The sequence below is a fragment of the Thamnophis elegans genome, chromosome 3 (genome assembly GCF_009769535.1).
Source record: "Thamnophis elegans isolate rThaEle1 chromosome 3, rThaEle1.pri, whole genome shotgun sequence".
Classification (NCBI taxonomy): Eukaryota; Metazoa; Chordata; class Lepidosauria; order Squamata; family Colubridae; genus Thamnophis; species Thamnophis elegans.
The window spans coordinates 45,723,983-45,741,522 of record NC_045543.1 but is presented as its reverse complement, the minus strand read 5'-3'; the positions used below and the strand labels follow the sequence as shown (position 1 = coordinate 45,741,522).

The window sequence follows — 17,540 nt, the reverse complement described above, 5'->3', positions numbered from 1 at the left end:
AAATCTGATTAGAAAATTTCAGGAGTTAATCGCTAATACAATTGGAAAGTTTTTTATGGAAAAGGACATTATTGCATGAAAACAGATCTTCACTGGCAATGGTAAAGTTAAAGGCAATCCATACCCCTTTCTTGACAGGCATGGTGGTTCAGCTGCTTAAAAGACACCAAAGAAGATCTATACCCTAGCACCATGTGACAAAATGAGCTCCCGTCACTTGCGTCAGCTTCTGCCAACCCAGCAGTTCGAACACATGTAAATGCAAGTAGATGAATAGGCACCACTTTGATGGGAAGATAACAGCACTCCATATTTCACTGGATGCTCTGCACTGTGGCATGATGTCATGCTGACCATATGACCATGATAATCTTCTTCAGACAGTGCTGTCTCAATAGCCTGGAATGAAAGATGAATGCTCTCCCCTAAAAATCAACTAACGACTAGCAGAGTAAAATCTTCAGGGAACTCTTTACTATTTTTTTTATCTTAGAAGCTAGTGTTTCCAATGCAACTTTCATCTCTTAATCCTCACCATTAGATCTCGCTACCTTTTCAGCAATGTAGAAAATAGGGAGATGGTGGAAGAGTTACAATAGTTTATTGCTTTGATTTTTCCCATGTTCTTAGAAATCTTTTTTTTAGTACATTCCATCCAATATGCTAACTTATTTACTGATATCTGGATATTTGTGTTATAATTATATGCTTTGCATATGATCACTACAACTATTTTGATTTTCTTATTGGTAGTATATGTTGGCTATGAACTTAATTTCCCTTTGACTTCTGTACTTCTGTATTTTCACTGATCATCCCAACTGTTTCTGTTCTTTGACACCAGGGATACTATGAGCCAGCTGCTTGAGCAGGGTCCACAGTATTGTCTGGGATGCTATACATTCTCTTCATTACTTATTTTCCTTGTTCTGGAAGGTATTCATGTATACCTGGAAGGTATGTATTCAAAAGACAGCAGTATATGTATGTGTATATGTATACATGTGTGTATGCATGTGTCTAAATATCTACATGTATATAGCACATGTGTGTGTTATGTATGTGTGTGGGTAGATATATACTTTCGAGAGCAGGCAACAAAATTTCATTTTTAATGTCTGCCAGTGTGCTTATAGTAAAAAATGAGAACAAAGGTTATCTTATCTTATCATCTTATCTTATCTAAAATTAAAGTTGTTAAGACCCCTTGCCTTAATAACTCTTGGCAGTATAAAAAAATTCTCCCTCTCTCTCACACACACACACACACACACATACACCAATACTTGCTAAACACACTTCTTTGACCATTTTGCAAAACAAAACAAATTAACTACAAGGACAATTGCCTTGATTTTCAAGATGTCATTCTTCCTGCATATAGGTTCATTTTTTTTAACAGTTTATTTATATATTTTCACATTACATACATAAATGCTTAGTGAACAGCACATTGGGTGGATCAATTTATTTTAATACAATAATACTCTTCCCATTCCTAATTTCTACTTCTATTATCCAACCATTTATAAAGCAAGTCCCATGTTCAAAAATACTCTGTATCTTCTTTTTCTTTTACTTTTAATGTCAATCTATCCATTTCTGGATAATTAATTAATTTTAAAAAATTAATTACATCATCATCTTCTGTGGATGTTTCATTTTTCCAGTATTGTGCATATACAATTCTTGCTGCTAAGACATGTAATATTATATCTAGATTCATACTTTCCAAATATTGTACCTAGCAAGAATATTTCTGGATTTTAATAAGTTCATACTTAAATGTTGTGATAGTGACATGACAGCATAATTTTATAGCCAAGTCTTCTAACAACTGCAATCAGGGTTGTAGGTAGAGAATTATGACTATATGTTTATGTATCAGAAGCAGAGTAATAGTAAAGACTTGCTTGAATGCAGAGATTGGAAAGTACTTACACTATATATGCAAGAAAACTCAAATGAAAGACTCAAACTTTGAGAAACTGACTACAAAGTTCTAAATTCAGGCTGCAGGAGTTGGGGTAAATAGGAAAAAAGCCCATACCAATTTTGCCATTTGATCTATAACACAGCCAAGCCAGAAGAAAATGAATTTGACTACCTAAGGACATCCTAATCACATAGGACTAGCCCCATATATTTCATGCATTAAAAATATTTAAGATGTTAGGAGATGGTTAGCATATTTGATTAGGAAGAAACAGAAATCTCGCAATATATTGAAAATACATTATAAAGGGAAGGAAGTGTATCAACAGGATGAGATTCATAAGGCCTTTCCTGAATTTTTTATAGGATTGTACACGAATAATACAAAGTTTAGATATAGATAGATACCTGGACAAAGAAAAAATACCCATAGTTAAACACGAGCAGAGGGGAAAATTGAATCAATCAATAACTTCGGGGGAAATTATCCAAGTAATTAAACAGCTAAAGGCAGGGAAAGCACTGGGTACAGATGGCTTGACAGTGGCTCATTACAAAAATTTACAATTAGAAATGGTAGACACCCCTTAAGGAATTATTTAATAAGATCCAAATGGAAGGGAAGGTACCCCCATCTTGGAAGACAGCCTTCATATCCCTGATACCTAAAGAAGATCAAGATCTTAGTCAACGAAATTATGACTAAGAATAGCAGCAGTGAAAATGAATGTTTTGCCTAAGTTTTTATTTCTTTTTCAAATGATACCAATACTTTAAAAAGATGCAAATTTGCTAGAATGGCAGAAGGGCATTAACAAATTTGTTTGGGCAGGGAAGAAGCCGAGAATAAAACTAAAAATAATGCAAGATGTACATGAGAGAGGAGGTTTGAAATTGCCAAACTTAAAACTACATTATGAAGCAGTAATTTTATCAGTAATCAGTGACTGGATTAATTTAACAGATGATAGAATACTTAATATCGAAGGGCATGATTTGGTATATGGTTGGCATGCTTACTTGCTATATGACAAAAAGGTGGATAAGAATTTTAAAAGTCATATTTTAAGGAATGCTCTACTGCGGGTTTGGAAAAAATATCAATACAAACTAAATGATAAGATACCTATGTGGGCAATTCCTAGACATGCAATAGAAAACATAAATATAGTACAAAAACAGGATGTAACTACATACAGACAGCTTCTCACCCTAGAAAGAGGTGTATTACAATTGAAATCCTTGAGTGCATTAAAAGAGAAAAAGGTAATTCAAACATGGTTTCAGTATGGTCAATTACAGGCCAGATGGAAAAAATATCAAAAAATTGGCTTTGTGCAAAATGAGGACAATTTACTAAAACAAATTAGGGATCATAGTCAAATGCATATAAAGAGACTATATAATGTATTAATAGAAATGGTTTCGGAAACAGAATTAGTTAAAGATTGCATGATAAAGTGGGCACAAAATTTTGAAGAACCAATAATGTTGTATACATGGGAAAAGATATGGGTAAGAAATGTAAAATTCACGCAAGCACAAAATCTGAGGGAGAACTTTTATAAGATGTTTTATAGATGGCATTTAGATCCTAAAAAACTGGCTTGCATGTATCTGAACTTAACCTAAATGGTGGAGATGTGATTGTGTTGATGCTACATATTACCATATATGGTGGACTTGTAAAAAGGTTAAAGTATTTTGGATAAAAATATGGTGGATTATGCAAAATGTTCTTTAAAAAAGGATAAAGTTTACCCCTCAGTTATTCCTGTTAGGTATAATAACTGACTGTACAGTTATAGAGACTGACTTGATTCTGCATTTAATAACAGCAGCAAGACTGTTGGTGGCGCAATACTGGAAGAAGGAAAATTTGCCTACTATTCAAGAATGGACATTAAAAGTAACAAACCTAGCAGAGATGGCTAAAATATCAGCATATCTCAAGGATCACTCAAATAAGAGATATAAACTGGAGTGGAGAAGATGGATTGACTATATTCAAAATAAATATGAGACTAAGAAATTCCAGATAGTTTATGACTGAAGAAACAAGGAATGATATAATCGGTTTAGAGTTAACCTAGCAAAGAGGAGTTAAAGCTCAAATGAAAGATGATACTAACTTTCTTTAAGTTTATTTTAGAATATCTTTGTTAAAGATTTATACCCTGTATTGGTTCTGGGAAGTGGGGGGGGGTTTGGGGGGGCTCAGGTGGGGAGGGCAGGGCGGGAGGTAAACATTTGTAAAAGTTTTTTTCTCTAAAATTTTCAATAAAAAAAATATTTAAGATATTTTCCACAACTATTGGTTTTGCCACCCCCAATGCCCCACTCCCCACTCATTCTGTTTAATAGCAAATTACTCATTTGACCACAACTAGAGGATCTATTCCTTCCTTCCTTCCATCCTTCAATACATATATACATACGTACATGCATCCCTCTATCTTCCTCCCTCTTCCTGGCAACTGTGTGGACAATTCCATGCAGTTTTCTTGGCAATATTTTCAGAAGTGATTTACTATAATACTGTAGCATTGAACTAGAATCAATTACCCAATATCACCCTACTGGCTCCATGCCTAAAGAAGACTAGAACTTACGGGTTCATTTTTTCTAGCCCAATATTTTTATTCACCACACCAAACTGGCTCTCCTTTTCCTGAGAGTACTTATTGTTAAGTACATATTGTTACTATTGCAATAAATTAAGTGCTGATTGTTTTGCCCCTCAAATTTAAGGCTGATTTAATATGTAGTGATTCCTTATCTTTAAGAGCAAAGAGGAAAAAATGGTAGGTTGGATTACTGGAAACTTAGCACCTCTAAGGGATTATCTTATATCATCCCCCACCATCAATCTTTAGTTCATAACCCGAAAGCCTTTTGCCCTTTCCTGATTCTCCAGAAAAGGGCTGTTTGATTGTCAAGTTTCAGAGCAGGGAAAGTAAAATGTAGATCTGGAGGTACTAATAGTACCTAAAATAAAATATTAAGGATTCTAGCTTTATAGCAAACAAGAAATCAGAAGAGAGGTTCCACCTATTCCAATTATTTTGCTGAGATCAAAAAAAGCTTATACATATTTAGGTTTGTAAACTCAGAACAACTCTGGAATTCACATCAAATTCTGAGATTCAGAATTGTTTATTTCAAGGTTTCCTTCCTCTTCTGATTTGTAACTTTTAGAAATTTAGTTATTGGATTTTAAAAACAACTAACCTATGGTTTAGTATCTCTGCTTCACAGTCTATTGTGATTATTTCTGGAAGTTTATTGTGATTATTTCTGGAAGTTATGATCTGGAAGAATGTCCACAGTTCTACTCGCCTGAAAAGTCATTTCTAGATAATATTTTTAGTATGAAATCACTTTATTGTAATGTCCCCTGTTATACCAAGAATTGGTTCCCACATCTTTTCTGAGAGTCATTCTCATTCATGAGTCTTGTTAAAATTCTGCTTACCAAGCTGCTGTGTAAAGAAATCCCAAGATTGCTCCTACAACTTCATGTTTTGTTAAAAGACAAACAAAGAAAGGGTATGAGGAGATGCCCACTTCAAAAGCCGTGAGGAGGATCCAAAATACTGCAGAAGAAAGGGCATAAATATATATTTATTCTATTGTTCAGCAGTGAATGATTGGTAAACCTGTTATGACAGCCATTGACCAACCAATATGAAAGAACAAAGCACATGGAATTGACAACAGTAATTAGGCAACATGTATTGTTATTAGCTCTTTAAACTTTGCTGAATTTTATGGACTAAAAAACCATTTTTGCATCACTTAGAAAAATGATATATTTTTGTCAAAAATAAATATTTTAAATAAAAGAAATCTCAGTGCACTTTGAGAATTTTGTTTGTGAATGAGAGTATGATCAAAAAGGGTAACCTTAACTGATAAGTAAATGTTTTTAACCAGATAAAGTTCTCCAGTAATTCCAGCTTTCTGAACGAGTACCATGTTTGGCACAGTCAACAACTTGAAAAATATGACATAGAAATCTGTATCACAGGCTATCTAAAATGGCTGTGTTAGTTATATGGTTTCAACTGGACATGAGCTTTTAGCTACAAATAACTTTAAGGTTGTAAGTATAAATTATGCATCATTCATGAAAGGATAGGATTTTACAGCTGATCCTGAGCTTAAGGTATTCTGAATTACTTAATCCAAATGAGCACGCCATCTTCTCATAGTTTGAAAAACCACTCTAAATATTTAAAAGTTTTAACTTATTCTATGATATACACATTTAGCTGACATGTTTCATGTTTTGGGAACATTGAAAAATTGGAACAAATTATCTTGAATACTCTAAATAATTGAATATTTCTCACTGTTACCTATCTGTCTCCTGGTGGTATTTTTGAATGTTTGGATATTCCTCAATGTTTATTTTCTGTTTTCTTTCTTTTTAATAATTTGCACATTATTTTGTGACATTGGGGGTGGGAGTCCTAATAAAATTACCAGCCTCCTGTGGCGTGATCATTTAGATTTTATTGATGGTGATCTATACTATCATGAGACTATAGTATATTGCACAATGAGTTGGGACTCATAAACATATGCAATGGACAAGTAACACTTAGATTCATATACACCAAACCATAATATGGTTTAGCTATGGCTTGACATGATGCATAAATCTAGCCAGGATACCTATAAGTCACAGCTTAACATTATATGTGAACTAGCTCAATAGACTTCTTCAGGAAAGCATGGTTAAAAACATTATCCTTATGAGTGAGTGCAATTCTCTGCTCCAAATGTACCTGAAAATGCTAGTGTATAGGCAGACAATGCAGATAAGTATCCACAAGGAGAATAAAATTATATCTTGCTTCTTTCTGCTAAACTCCTTGATCATTTTTATAGGGTTCTAATATATGTGGACTATTAGAGAATTCCTTAGAACACCATGGACGGACAAGAAAACCAGCAAAAGTATCAGCAAAAAAATCAATTTAGAGTTCTCATTCAAGGTGCAAATGACCAGGCTCAAATTATCAAACTTCAGACACATTATGCAAAGACCTAGCTCCATAGAGAAGGCTCTGATGCTGGGAAAGGTAGAAGGAAAGAGAATAAGAGGACAATCACTAGCAAAGAGGATGGACTCATCCGTCATAATGGCGATGAGTGCACAGGTGGGAAACTTGAAAGATCAGGTTAGAGACAGATCATCCTAGAGAAGACCTATCTGTCTTGGAGTAAAAAATGACTCAAGGGGACATAATCAATCTATCTATGGACATAACCATATAGCCACCATGAAACACATTTAATTGACAAGAGTCTTTTTCTATTTTTAATATCATTATCACCTATTAGGCTTTAAAACTGAAAGTCAGGAGAGAGGAAACATTGTGTTGGAAGGAAGAATTTGAAGAAGGAAAGTGAAGAAGAAGTAAATTATCCATTCCACTATTTGTTGGTATTTTCCTATCAAGAACTCTCTAACCCACTCCAATTATAAGTTATTTGCTTATACCTATGGTTTGACACGTTGCAGATGTTAGGGCCTTATCTTCAGTCCCAAATAAGAATGCATGATCCTAGAAACATATTTAATGTCATAGCGTTACAAGGAGGAAGGCTTTAAATGGCTGTGTATTTATCCTGGGGACGCCTTGCCTACTCTTACCATCTCTAATGCTGACACTGAAGCTATTTGCCACTGCCTTCATAACTTGTCTTCTTGAAGATCATATTTGGTTCTAAAGTCTAGCCTTCACTGCACTCCTGAATAAACTAATTGTCTGCAATCTGCAATTGTTTGCAAGATAACCTTAGACTGAAAAATAGCTAAACAGAAAAATGGGAGAATACAAAGAGACAGAGTTTCTCTACTATTCTCTTATCACTTGTTAATCATGAGTTTTACCTTTAGCCAATTCAGGAAGTCCCTCTGGAAAGAAGTCATTCTCAAATAGAAACATGACTTTATCAGCAGTAGCACCAAATGCAAATGCCAAAGACCATCGGTTGTTGATTGAGCTGTGAAACTCCATTGGGCTGTAAAAATAATGAAAAAAATTCTTTTAAGACATTGAGACCCTTTCCAAAAAAAAAGATGTTGAGACACTAGAAAAAGTGCAGAGAAGAGCAACCAGGATGATTAGGGGACTGGCGACTAAAACACATGAAGAATGGTTACAGGAATTGGGCATGGCTAGTCTAGTGAAGAGAAGGACTAGGTAGACATGATAGCAGTGTTCCAATATTTGAGAGGCTGCAACAGAGAGGAGAGGGTCAACCTGTTTTCCAAGGCACCTGAAGGCCGGACAAGGAATAATGGATGGAAATTGATCAAGGAGAGATTCAACCTAGAAATAAGCAGGAATTTTCTGACAGTGAGAACAGGCAACCAACTTTCCTTCAGAAGTTGTGGGAGCTTCATCACTGGAGGCTTTCAAGAAGAGACTGGATTGCCATTTGCCAGAAATGGTGTAGGGTCTCCTGCATGGGGGGGGGGGTTGGACTAGATGACCTACTACTGCAATGCGCTCTACATGGGGCAGCCCTTGAAGAGCATTCGGAGACTTCAACTTGTCCAGAATGCAGCCGCACAAGCGATTGTGGGTGTACCTCGATACACCCACATTACACCTATCCTCCGCAAGCTGCACTGGCTTCCAATCGGTGTCCGGATACGCTTCAAGGTGCTAGTTATTACTTATAAAGCCCTTCATGGTATTGGACCTGGGTACTTGAGAGACCGCCTGCTGCCAATTACCTTCCAAAGACCCATTAGATCGCACAGGGTCGGCCTCCTCCGGGTTCCATCCACCAGCCAATGCCATCTGGCTACAACCCCGGGGAGGGCCTTCTCTGTTGCAGCTCCGGCCCTTTGGAACGAACTCCCCACGGAAATTCGGACCCTCACCTCTCTCCCGGCTTTCCGAAAAGCCGTTAAAACCTGGCTGTGTCGGCAGGCCTGGGGTTGATGAGTTCCCTTCCCCTCTTGACAGGTGTGGTTGTTGGTCGTTTTAAATGTCTATCTTGTATTTGTATGTGCCCCTTCCCGTTTGAGTTGTTCGCCGCCCTGAGTCCCTTTAGGGAATAGGGCGGCATATAAATAAAATCAAACTTCAAACTTCAAACTACAAGGTCCATTCCAATTTGGTTAATCTGTTGAATCTGTTAAACTATAGAGTTAAATAGTTTCCAGTCAATCTTGAACTAATGGAGAATTACACTGGCTTGAAATTACTAATCCCAATAAAGGAAAATATTTGTAGTTCAGAGTTGAAATGAGTTCTTGGTGCTCTCGGATGATAGTGGTACTGATGATGTTACTTTATTTGCATAATGAAACATCTGCAAGAAAATAACCAAACTCAGAGAGTGCCAAGGACACAGAATTACTAATCCTTTATCTTAGCATTGCCTTCCATCCAAGTTAAAGGAAGTCAAAACTTAACAGTTTTTAGGCAACTTGAAGCTCTCCTTGAATGGTGCAGGTATAAGGAAGAAAAGAGTTCTTAAACATTTGTACAGCAATAAAAAGTGGAGTTTATCTTACATCTGATGAACTGGTGATAAGTAAAGGCAAGGTCATAGGGACATTGCAGAAAAAAAATGAGACTCCCTGTCACATGTTTGTGATGTAGTTAGATGCAAAGCAAAGTGTACTATGTCTCTCTAGATGTGCTTGATTACAGTTCCAGGGATGGCTTCCCATCTGATTAGGGTTGATATGAGTCAGATAGAGGTCACAATTGCCTTAGAAAGTGTTTTTCCTTTACCTGCTTCCAATGCCATGCTAAATAAATAAATGCCTGCTTTGGAATAATTAAATGTGGTTTTCATCACAAAATATAAATATGCAAGAGATATTTGACTGAATCACTTTATGTTTTAAGTCAAGGGCCTAAAGGATAGCTTTAGGAAACTTCAATTTCTTGCAGTTTGGGGCTACAAGTCCCCAAACTTGTATGTCACAGACTGCAACTCAGAAATGGCCAGCATGTATTGTCCAACTCACAGCAGTAACCCACAACGTCTTGGACATTTGGGATATCTGTCATCAAACCAGAATCTTTTTCTTCTCTTTTCAAGACATGCCAGAATCAAAATGATGACAACCTGCAGGAACAGGGGGAAAAAGATTAATATTATGAAGAAGAACTATGATGAACCATAATGATACTAAATCTTCAGTATAGAAGGTATTAAGGTGCCCAGCAATTCCAAGCTTGATACATGTTTTATCAGCCAATACAAATCAAAAGTATTTTAGAATTCTGAGCAAGCACTCATCCTTCAAATCTCCTTCCAGATCCACCGAGTAGAATAAGTTTTACTTTGCCTAGTGCCATGATAATTTATCAATTATCATTTCTCTCCTGCTACAGGGTAGGAGAGCTCTGCTTTTCACATCTGTAAACACAAGCACCCATATGTTCCTTTCTAAGTTCGTTCTTGGGACAGTGAACATGTAGATAAATGTAAGCTTTGCCTTGACCTAAAGGCAGCCATCTTCAATCCAAACATGAGAGCCAGTTTGGTCTAGTGGTTAAGGCACCAGGCTAGGAAGCAGGAGACCACTGAGCCCCTGATGTAGCCATGAAAGCTAGCTGGTTGATATTGGGCCAGCCCCTTTCTCTTAGCCCAATCCACCTCATAAGAGTTATTGTTGTTGTGGGAAAAATAAGAGGAAGAAGTGGATATGTTCACCATCTTGGTACAATGGTTAGAATACATTACTGCAGACTACTTCTGCTGACTGTCAGCTGCCAGTTGGAATTTCACCAGGCTCAAGGTTGACTCAGCCTTCCATCCTTCTGAGATTGATAAAATAAGGGCCCAGATTGTTGGGGGCAATATGCTGACTCTGCAAACCACTTGGAGAGGGTTGTAAAGCACTGTAAAGTGCCTATATAAGTCTAAGTGCTATTGGTATTCCTATCTTTGTAAACATAATAATGGTGGGATATAAATAAATAAATAAATAAATAAATAAATAAATAAATAAGCATACATTAAACAATTGCTCCACTCTGCAGCTAGAACTTTTTTTACTGAGAATAATAGCAGTTGCATCTGGATTACGCATCCAGAGTCTGTCAGCTTTGGAAATGCTTTCTCTAATAAATCTAAGGGTGCACTCATCAATCAGGACAATCTAAGCATCCAATGGCTGTTAGATTATTGGTCTACTTACTGATGGAATAAGCGAAAAATGTAGAAAAGTAGATGTTTCAACTGATTTTTTACAAGTATCATTTCCATCCAAATGGTTCCTGTTAAAGACACATGATGAAAAATACAAGATTTGTATCTGTACATTTTATTTTTAAAACTGCAAACTGACATTCATACACAAGGGATTCCAGTTATTAATTTACATTTATTTTCACTTTATTTACATGAAGCAGATTTATAGTAACAATAACATTAAAGGACAAAAGCGTAAGAACTATTCAGCCACTGACCAAAAGGGCATGCAGCTTTCATTAATTCAAGCACTGAAACATGTTTCATGTTAAGAGCCAAATTCTCCCAAAAACCAGAATCAGGGCCTACTCAAAGGATCTGAAAGGATGACCATATCCAAATAGATCAAAGTACCAGTTTGATTCCTAACCTTCCCAAACAAAATGCAAAAAAGAAAAAGAAATAGGATTCCACTATAATTTTCACATGATTTTTTTTCTTCAAATTACGAGAAACCAAAATATAATAATGCCATTGGAAAGAAAAGAAAAATAGTTGTTTCTCATATTGTGCCAAGTCTTGGATTTATTTTTACTGTAGTTTATTGAAAAGTCACATGCCACACTCAGCCATAAACCATGATTTCTAAAGTCTATGGTTGGGATATATTTTATTGCATAGTTAAGCTATAAACCCAGACATTTATAAACCCATGACCTAATTAATGAAACAAACCAAGGGTGGGTTTCAGCCGGTTCGCACCAGTATTGGTGGTTGGTGAAATTTAGCGTACCTTCCCGTACCACTTCTTCCGGAGGCCCAGTACCAGAACACTCCCTCCCCTAACCCCATGCTCACTCCCCCTGCCCATCTGGTCACTACTCACTCGCTCACTCACTTGCCATGCCCGTCCACACTATGCTTGCCCTGCCCACCCGCTTCCTTTGCCCCTCCCCCAGCCGAGGCTCTGAGACTGCAGGTGGCCTGGGAGGTGGGGCGGAATGCTGCCCATCTGTCTGCCCCCTCTAGAAGCAACCAGGCAGGTCCTGGGATAATCAGCAGCCCACACACCACTGCCATGTGACCGCTCTGGGGGTGCAGCACCTGCCCGGATCTGGCTGCAGTCAGCAACAGGACACAAAGGACAGGCCATCCAGCAGAGTGTTCTGAAGTTGGTGAGTTGGCAGGGAGGTTGCATGGGGCTGGAGGCAGCATGGAGGCAGGACATCACAGCCACCCTGGGTGCCTGCAACGGGACATGGCAGCGGCTGGGCGGCTGCTCCTTTGTGCCCGTTGCCAGCAGCAGTTGGCTTTCTCCTGCCAATCCTTCCTCTCCAGGAGTCCGGGAGGGCCCTGGGTCAGTCAGCAACCCATGTGCCACCGCCATGTGATGCTCTGGGGTGCAGCAAGGAAGGATCACTAGGAAAATGCCAACTGCAGCTGGGAGTGTCCCAAGGTCAGTGGGGTGGCGGGGAGATTGTGCGGGACTGGACTGGAGGCGACAGGAAGGCAGAGGTCGAAGCTATACCCCCGTACCAGTGAAAAAAAGAATATTCTGCCATCCTGGAACTGTGCTGCGGGGTAAGGAAAGCAGGTCTTGGGAGAGACCTTCCGTCCCCTCCAGAGAGCCCATGTCGAAAGAGAGGAGGAGGGCTGGTTTGAATGCGGGCGAGTGGGCAGTTTAGTTGCCAGCCTTCTTTGCTAGTTCAGGTGGGTGGAGAAAGGAGGCATGCAATAGCCAAGGGTGAAGGTGCTCCCCTTCACCCTTGGTGACAGGGGTGCTTTATCACAAGCCTCCTTTCTTTCTCTGCCTGCCTGAATGAGCAAAGAAAGTGCTGGCCCTAAACCACCTGCTCGTCCGCATTCAAACCAGCCCACCCCCTTTTCTCTTCCAGCATGGGTTCTCTGGCGGGGGAGGGAAGGTTCTTTCCAAAGACTGGCTTCTTTCCGGCATGGCGGCGATGGCAAGAAGCGGCTGTCAGTGAAGCTCTAAGCGATGGCAAGAGTCCCGCCACTGCACCGGATTCAGCAAAAGCGGCTCCAGCAACAGCAGGACTGTTGCCATTGCATGCCTCCTTTCTTTCTCCACCCGCCTGGGCAAAGAAGGCAGGCCACTAAACTGCCCGCTTGCCTTCATTCAAACCAGCTTTCCCCCTCCTGTCTTTTGGCAAGGGCTCTCTGGAGGGGGAGGGAAAGTCCCTCCCAAGACCTCGCTTGTCTTGGTGGCATCCCAGAAATAGCAGCTGAGAGAGGAAAGGGTGTTGGTACTTAGCTGATACTCCTATTCTCATAGTGGGGGAGGAGTATCCAGGATGGGTTAACTTCATCCTCGTTGATTGGACTGAGTCCAATAAGCTCTTTAGACCACGCCCTAGTCACTAGGTAATACCCAGTTTCAACAAACAACTCTGTCAGACTCGATGTGCCATCCACTCTTAGACATTGATGTAGTTTCAAACCTTTATTTGCTCATGTATTTCTTTAACACTCTAGATATACAACCAAAACATAACATTTCCAAACATTATAACTCAGGGAGGGGCTGGATACTTTCCCCCCACTATAAGAATAGCTGTATCAGGTAAGTACCAATACCTTTTCTCCATAGTGAGGGGAGGAGTATCCAGGATGGGACCTACCAAAGCCCACACGTATCTAGGGAGGGTTCACATCTGTGGTATATATCAATGTAGGTCTATGCTCAACCCTATGCCTGGAGGGACGTCTCTCCCACTTGTGCATCACCTGCAATACCCTACATCCAAAAGCTGCCTCCGCCGAAGCGAAGGAGTCCAATTTATAATTCCTCATGAATGGTAAGGGAGAAGACCATGTGGCTGCCCTACAGATCTCAGTCAAGGAGGCCCGCGAGGCCCAGGCTGCTGACGTGGCCGTGCTTCACATAGAATGTGCCGTAATAGCCTCCAGAGTTTGCAGCCCTCGTGCTTGGTATGCGGTTGTAATACAGGTCCGCAACCACCTGCCTATAGTGGTGGAGGTTACCTTGTTTCCCAGGGACTCCAGCTGGAAGGAAACGAACAAGGCCTCTGACTTTCTGGTTGGCAGAGTTCGTTTGAGGTATATCCTCAGCGCCCTCTTCATGTCCAAGGTGTGCCACTTCCTCTCTAAGGGATGAGAGGGGTCCAGACAGAAATTGGGCAATATCAGCTCTTGTGATCGGTGGAAACAAGAGCACACATGGGGTATAAAGGAGGGGTCCAGTCGTAGGACCACTCTGTCCTGGTGGAATACACATAAATCTTCCCTGACAGAAGATTTGTATCCATAGTTCATCTTCTTCAAAATGATTGTCAGTGGTAGCATTGAGAGTATAAAAAGTAGGGGTGAAAGGGAATCGCCTCAGAAAATGCCTCATTTAATTTCAACTTCACCCAGTACTTCTTCATTAGCTATAAGCTTCATTTTCCAGAGGTTCATTGAAGTTTCCATCCATTTTTGTATGTTGCTGCTGATGCCAAAGATTTTCAGGCATTTCTTGATCCAGCTATGGGGAATTGAATCAAATGCTTTCTTATAGTCTATCCAAGCCATGAACAGGTTAGTTCGTCTTTTCTTTGAATTCTTTAGGATTAGTTTGTCAATCAGCAGTTGGTCCTTTGTTCCCCTTGAATTTTTGCAGCATCCTTTCTGTTCTACAGGAAGCAAGTTATTTCTTTCCAAGTATCCATAAATTTGGTTTGCAATGATACCAGTAAGGAGCTTGTATGTTGTTGGCAAACAGGTGATTTCAGGATCCTTTTCTTTTTCTTTTTGGATCAAAAATATCCTTCCAGTTGTCATCCATTCATCATTTTATGTGTTTTTAAGATCTGGTTCGTTTGGGCTGCCAATCTTTTGTGAACACTTGTAAGTGCCTTTAACCAGAAGCCATGTAACTCATCTGGTCCAGATACACTCCAGTTCTTCACTTTTCTTGACTGTCTTTGCACCATTTCTTTTGTTATTTTTACATCTTTCATTTTATGCACTTTAATAGAATCCTCAATGTGTTTGATTCATTTTGCATTTCTGTTGTGCTTCTTGTTGTTTTCCCACAAATTCTTCCAGAATTTCAGAGCTTTCTCTTTATCAGGCTTTTCATTTGTTATTACTTCATCTCCACTTTCTAAACTCTTATAAAACTGGTGCTGATTTGCTTTAAACTGTGAGTTTTCCTTGAATTGAGTTACTCCGTTTTCATATCTTTTAATCTTTTCAGCAACAGCAAGAACTTTCTGCTTCAGCTCTTCAATTACTATCACAATCTGTTTATTCTCCAAATCGTATCTTGCTTCCAGGCTGCTTTTGACCTGCTTTGTTCTTTAGCTGACCTTGCCTTAGGTTCTTCAAGTTGCTCAAGTCTCCACGAAATTTTTTGATCTTCAATTCCAACCGAATTTTCCATTTAGGCTTCCTCTTCTTGCCTCTTTGGTTCTTTTGTATTTTCAAACCCAATTCTTTGGTGGTTATGAAGGCTGCTGCATACATCAGCTGGTTTGTTTCAGCTAATGTAGTGGTTTGAATGGTTTGCACATTCTCATTGACCTTTTTTAGTACCTTTCTCAATTCTTTCCTGTTCACTTGGTTCAGCTTTGGCAAACGTGTTCTTTCAGCCTCTTCCATTTGATGCTTTATTTTCTCAGCTAATTGAGCAATATCTGTTGGAGTTTGTTCTTCAGTGCTTCCTTGTTCTTTATTTTTACGGACATTTTGAGTACACAGTCATGCCGTTTGGATTGACCAATGCCTTCCAGCATTTTATGAACGATATCTTCTGAGACCTCTTGGATCAGTTTGTCGTCATTTACCTCAATGACATTTTGATTTACTCGACTTCTCAGAAGGATCAGCAGCAGCACCTATGCCTGGTCCTGCAACGACTCCGGGAGCATCGTTTGTTCGCAAAGCTGGAGAAGTGTCAGTTCTGGCAAACTACCATCGAGTTCCTGGGGCACTGTATCTCCCCTGAAGGAATTGCAATGGAGCCGAGCAAGGTAGAGGCATTGCGCAGTTGGCAACCTCCTCGGCGAGTAAAGGATGTCCAGCGACTCCTCAGGTTTGCCAACTACTACTGGACCTTCATCCCCAGCTTCGCTTTCCTGACTGCGCCCCTCCCTCAGCTCCTGCAGAAGAAAGTGCTGTTTCGCTGGGACCCCATGGAACAACACACGTTCAAGGCCCTGAAGCATGCCTTCATGAAGGAGTCGATCCTGAAGCATCCTGATCCCCATCGTCCATTTGTGGTGGAGGCGGACGCGTCTTGACATCGCAGTGGGCACAGTGTTACTGCAGGCTCATGCCCCTGGTGGTACCCTTTTCCCTTGTGCTTTCTTCTCACAGAAACTCAATCCTTCCTAGCGCAATTACACCATCTGGGAGAAGGAGTTACTGGCCATTAAGGTGGCGTTTGAGGCAATAGTAATAGCAATAGCAGTTAGACTTATATACCGCTTCATAAGGCTTTCAGCCCTCTCTAAGCGGTTTACGGAGTCAGCATATTGCCCCCAACAATCCGGGTCCTCATTTTACCCACCTCGGAAGGATGGAAGTCTGAGTCAACCCTGAGCCGGTGAGATTTGAACAGCCAAACTGCCGAACTAGCAGTCAGCTGAAGTAGCCTGCAGTACTGCACTCTAACCACTGTGCCACCTCGGCTCTTGAGGCATCACCTGGAGGGGGCCAGACATCAAGTCGAGGTGCAGACGGACCATAGGAATCTAGAGTTCCTGACAACAGCACGCAAGTTGAACCAGCGCCAGATCCAGTGGTCTCTGTTCTTTGCCCGGTTCAACTTCAGAGTGACCTACATGCGGAGTGATTTTTGAGCAGTACCAATCCATTCCATTCTTTCCTTTCCCTTTTTGTCCTTCTTCTATCTTCCTTTTCCTTTTCCTTTTCCTTTCCCTTTTCCGTTCCTTTTCCTTTCCTTCTTTTCCATTTCCTTTCCTTTCTCCTTTCCTTTCCTTATTTCCTTTTCCATTCTTTTTTCTTTTCCCTTTCCTTTCCCTCCCTTCTTCATCCTTTCCTTTCTCCTTTCCCATTTCCTTTCCTTTTTCCTTTCCTTCTTTTCCATTCCCTTTCCTTTCTCTTTCCTTTCCTTTCCTTTCTCCCATTTCCTTTCCTTCTTTTCCATTTCCTTTCCTTTCTCTTTTTATTTCCTTTCTCTTTTCCTTTCCTTTTCTTCTTTCCAATTTCATTTCCTGTCCCTGCCCCTTCCTTCCTTCCTTCCTTCCTGGGGGTCTGAGGGAGAGGGAGGGGATCCTTTTCCTTCTTGCTCCCCTCCCCAACATCTGCTCTGATGGCAGTTATGGCCAAAAAAAAATCAGGTGCTCAGGCATGAAAATGTGCCGCTCAAACACTATACTTTTACACACACACTGAAAAAAAATTAGAGGGAACATTGACTCTCACCCAAGGTTCCAGCA

General features: G+C 39.9%; 1 protein-coding gene across 2 annotated transcripts in view; it reads right to left on the bottom strand.

Moving 5' to 3' along the window:
• LOC116505645 (stimulated by retinoic acid gene 6 protein-like) overlaps positions 1-17,540 on the bottom strand; it is a 64,508-nt gene that overhangs the window by 37,715 nt on the left and 9,253 nt on the right. For both annotated transcript variants that reach the window (XM_032212990.1, XM_032212993.1), the window contains 4 exons: positions 11,123-11,201; positions 9,944-10,044; positions 7,841-7,971; positions 5,411-5,531 (listed from right to left, as the gene is read on the bottom strand). In XM_032212990.1, coding sequence (XP_032068881.1) covers positions 5,411-5,531; positions 7,841-7,971; positions 9,944-10,044; positions 11,123-11,201 — 432 coding nt within the window. The remainder of the gene's footprint in view (positions 1-5,410; positions 5,532-7,840; positions 7,972-9,943; positions 10,045-11,122; positions 11,202-17,540) is intronic.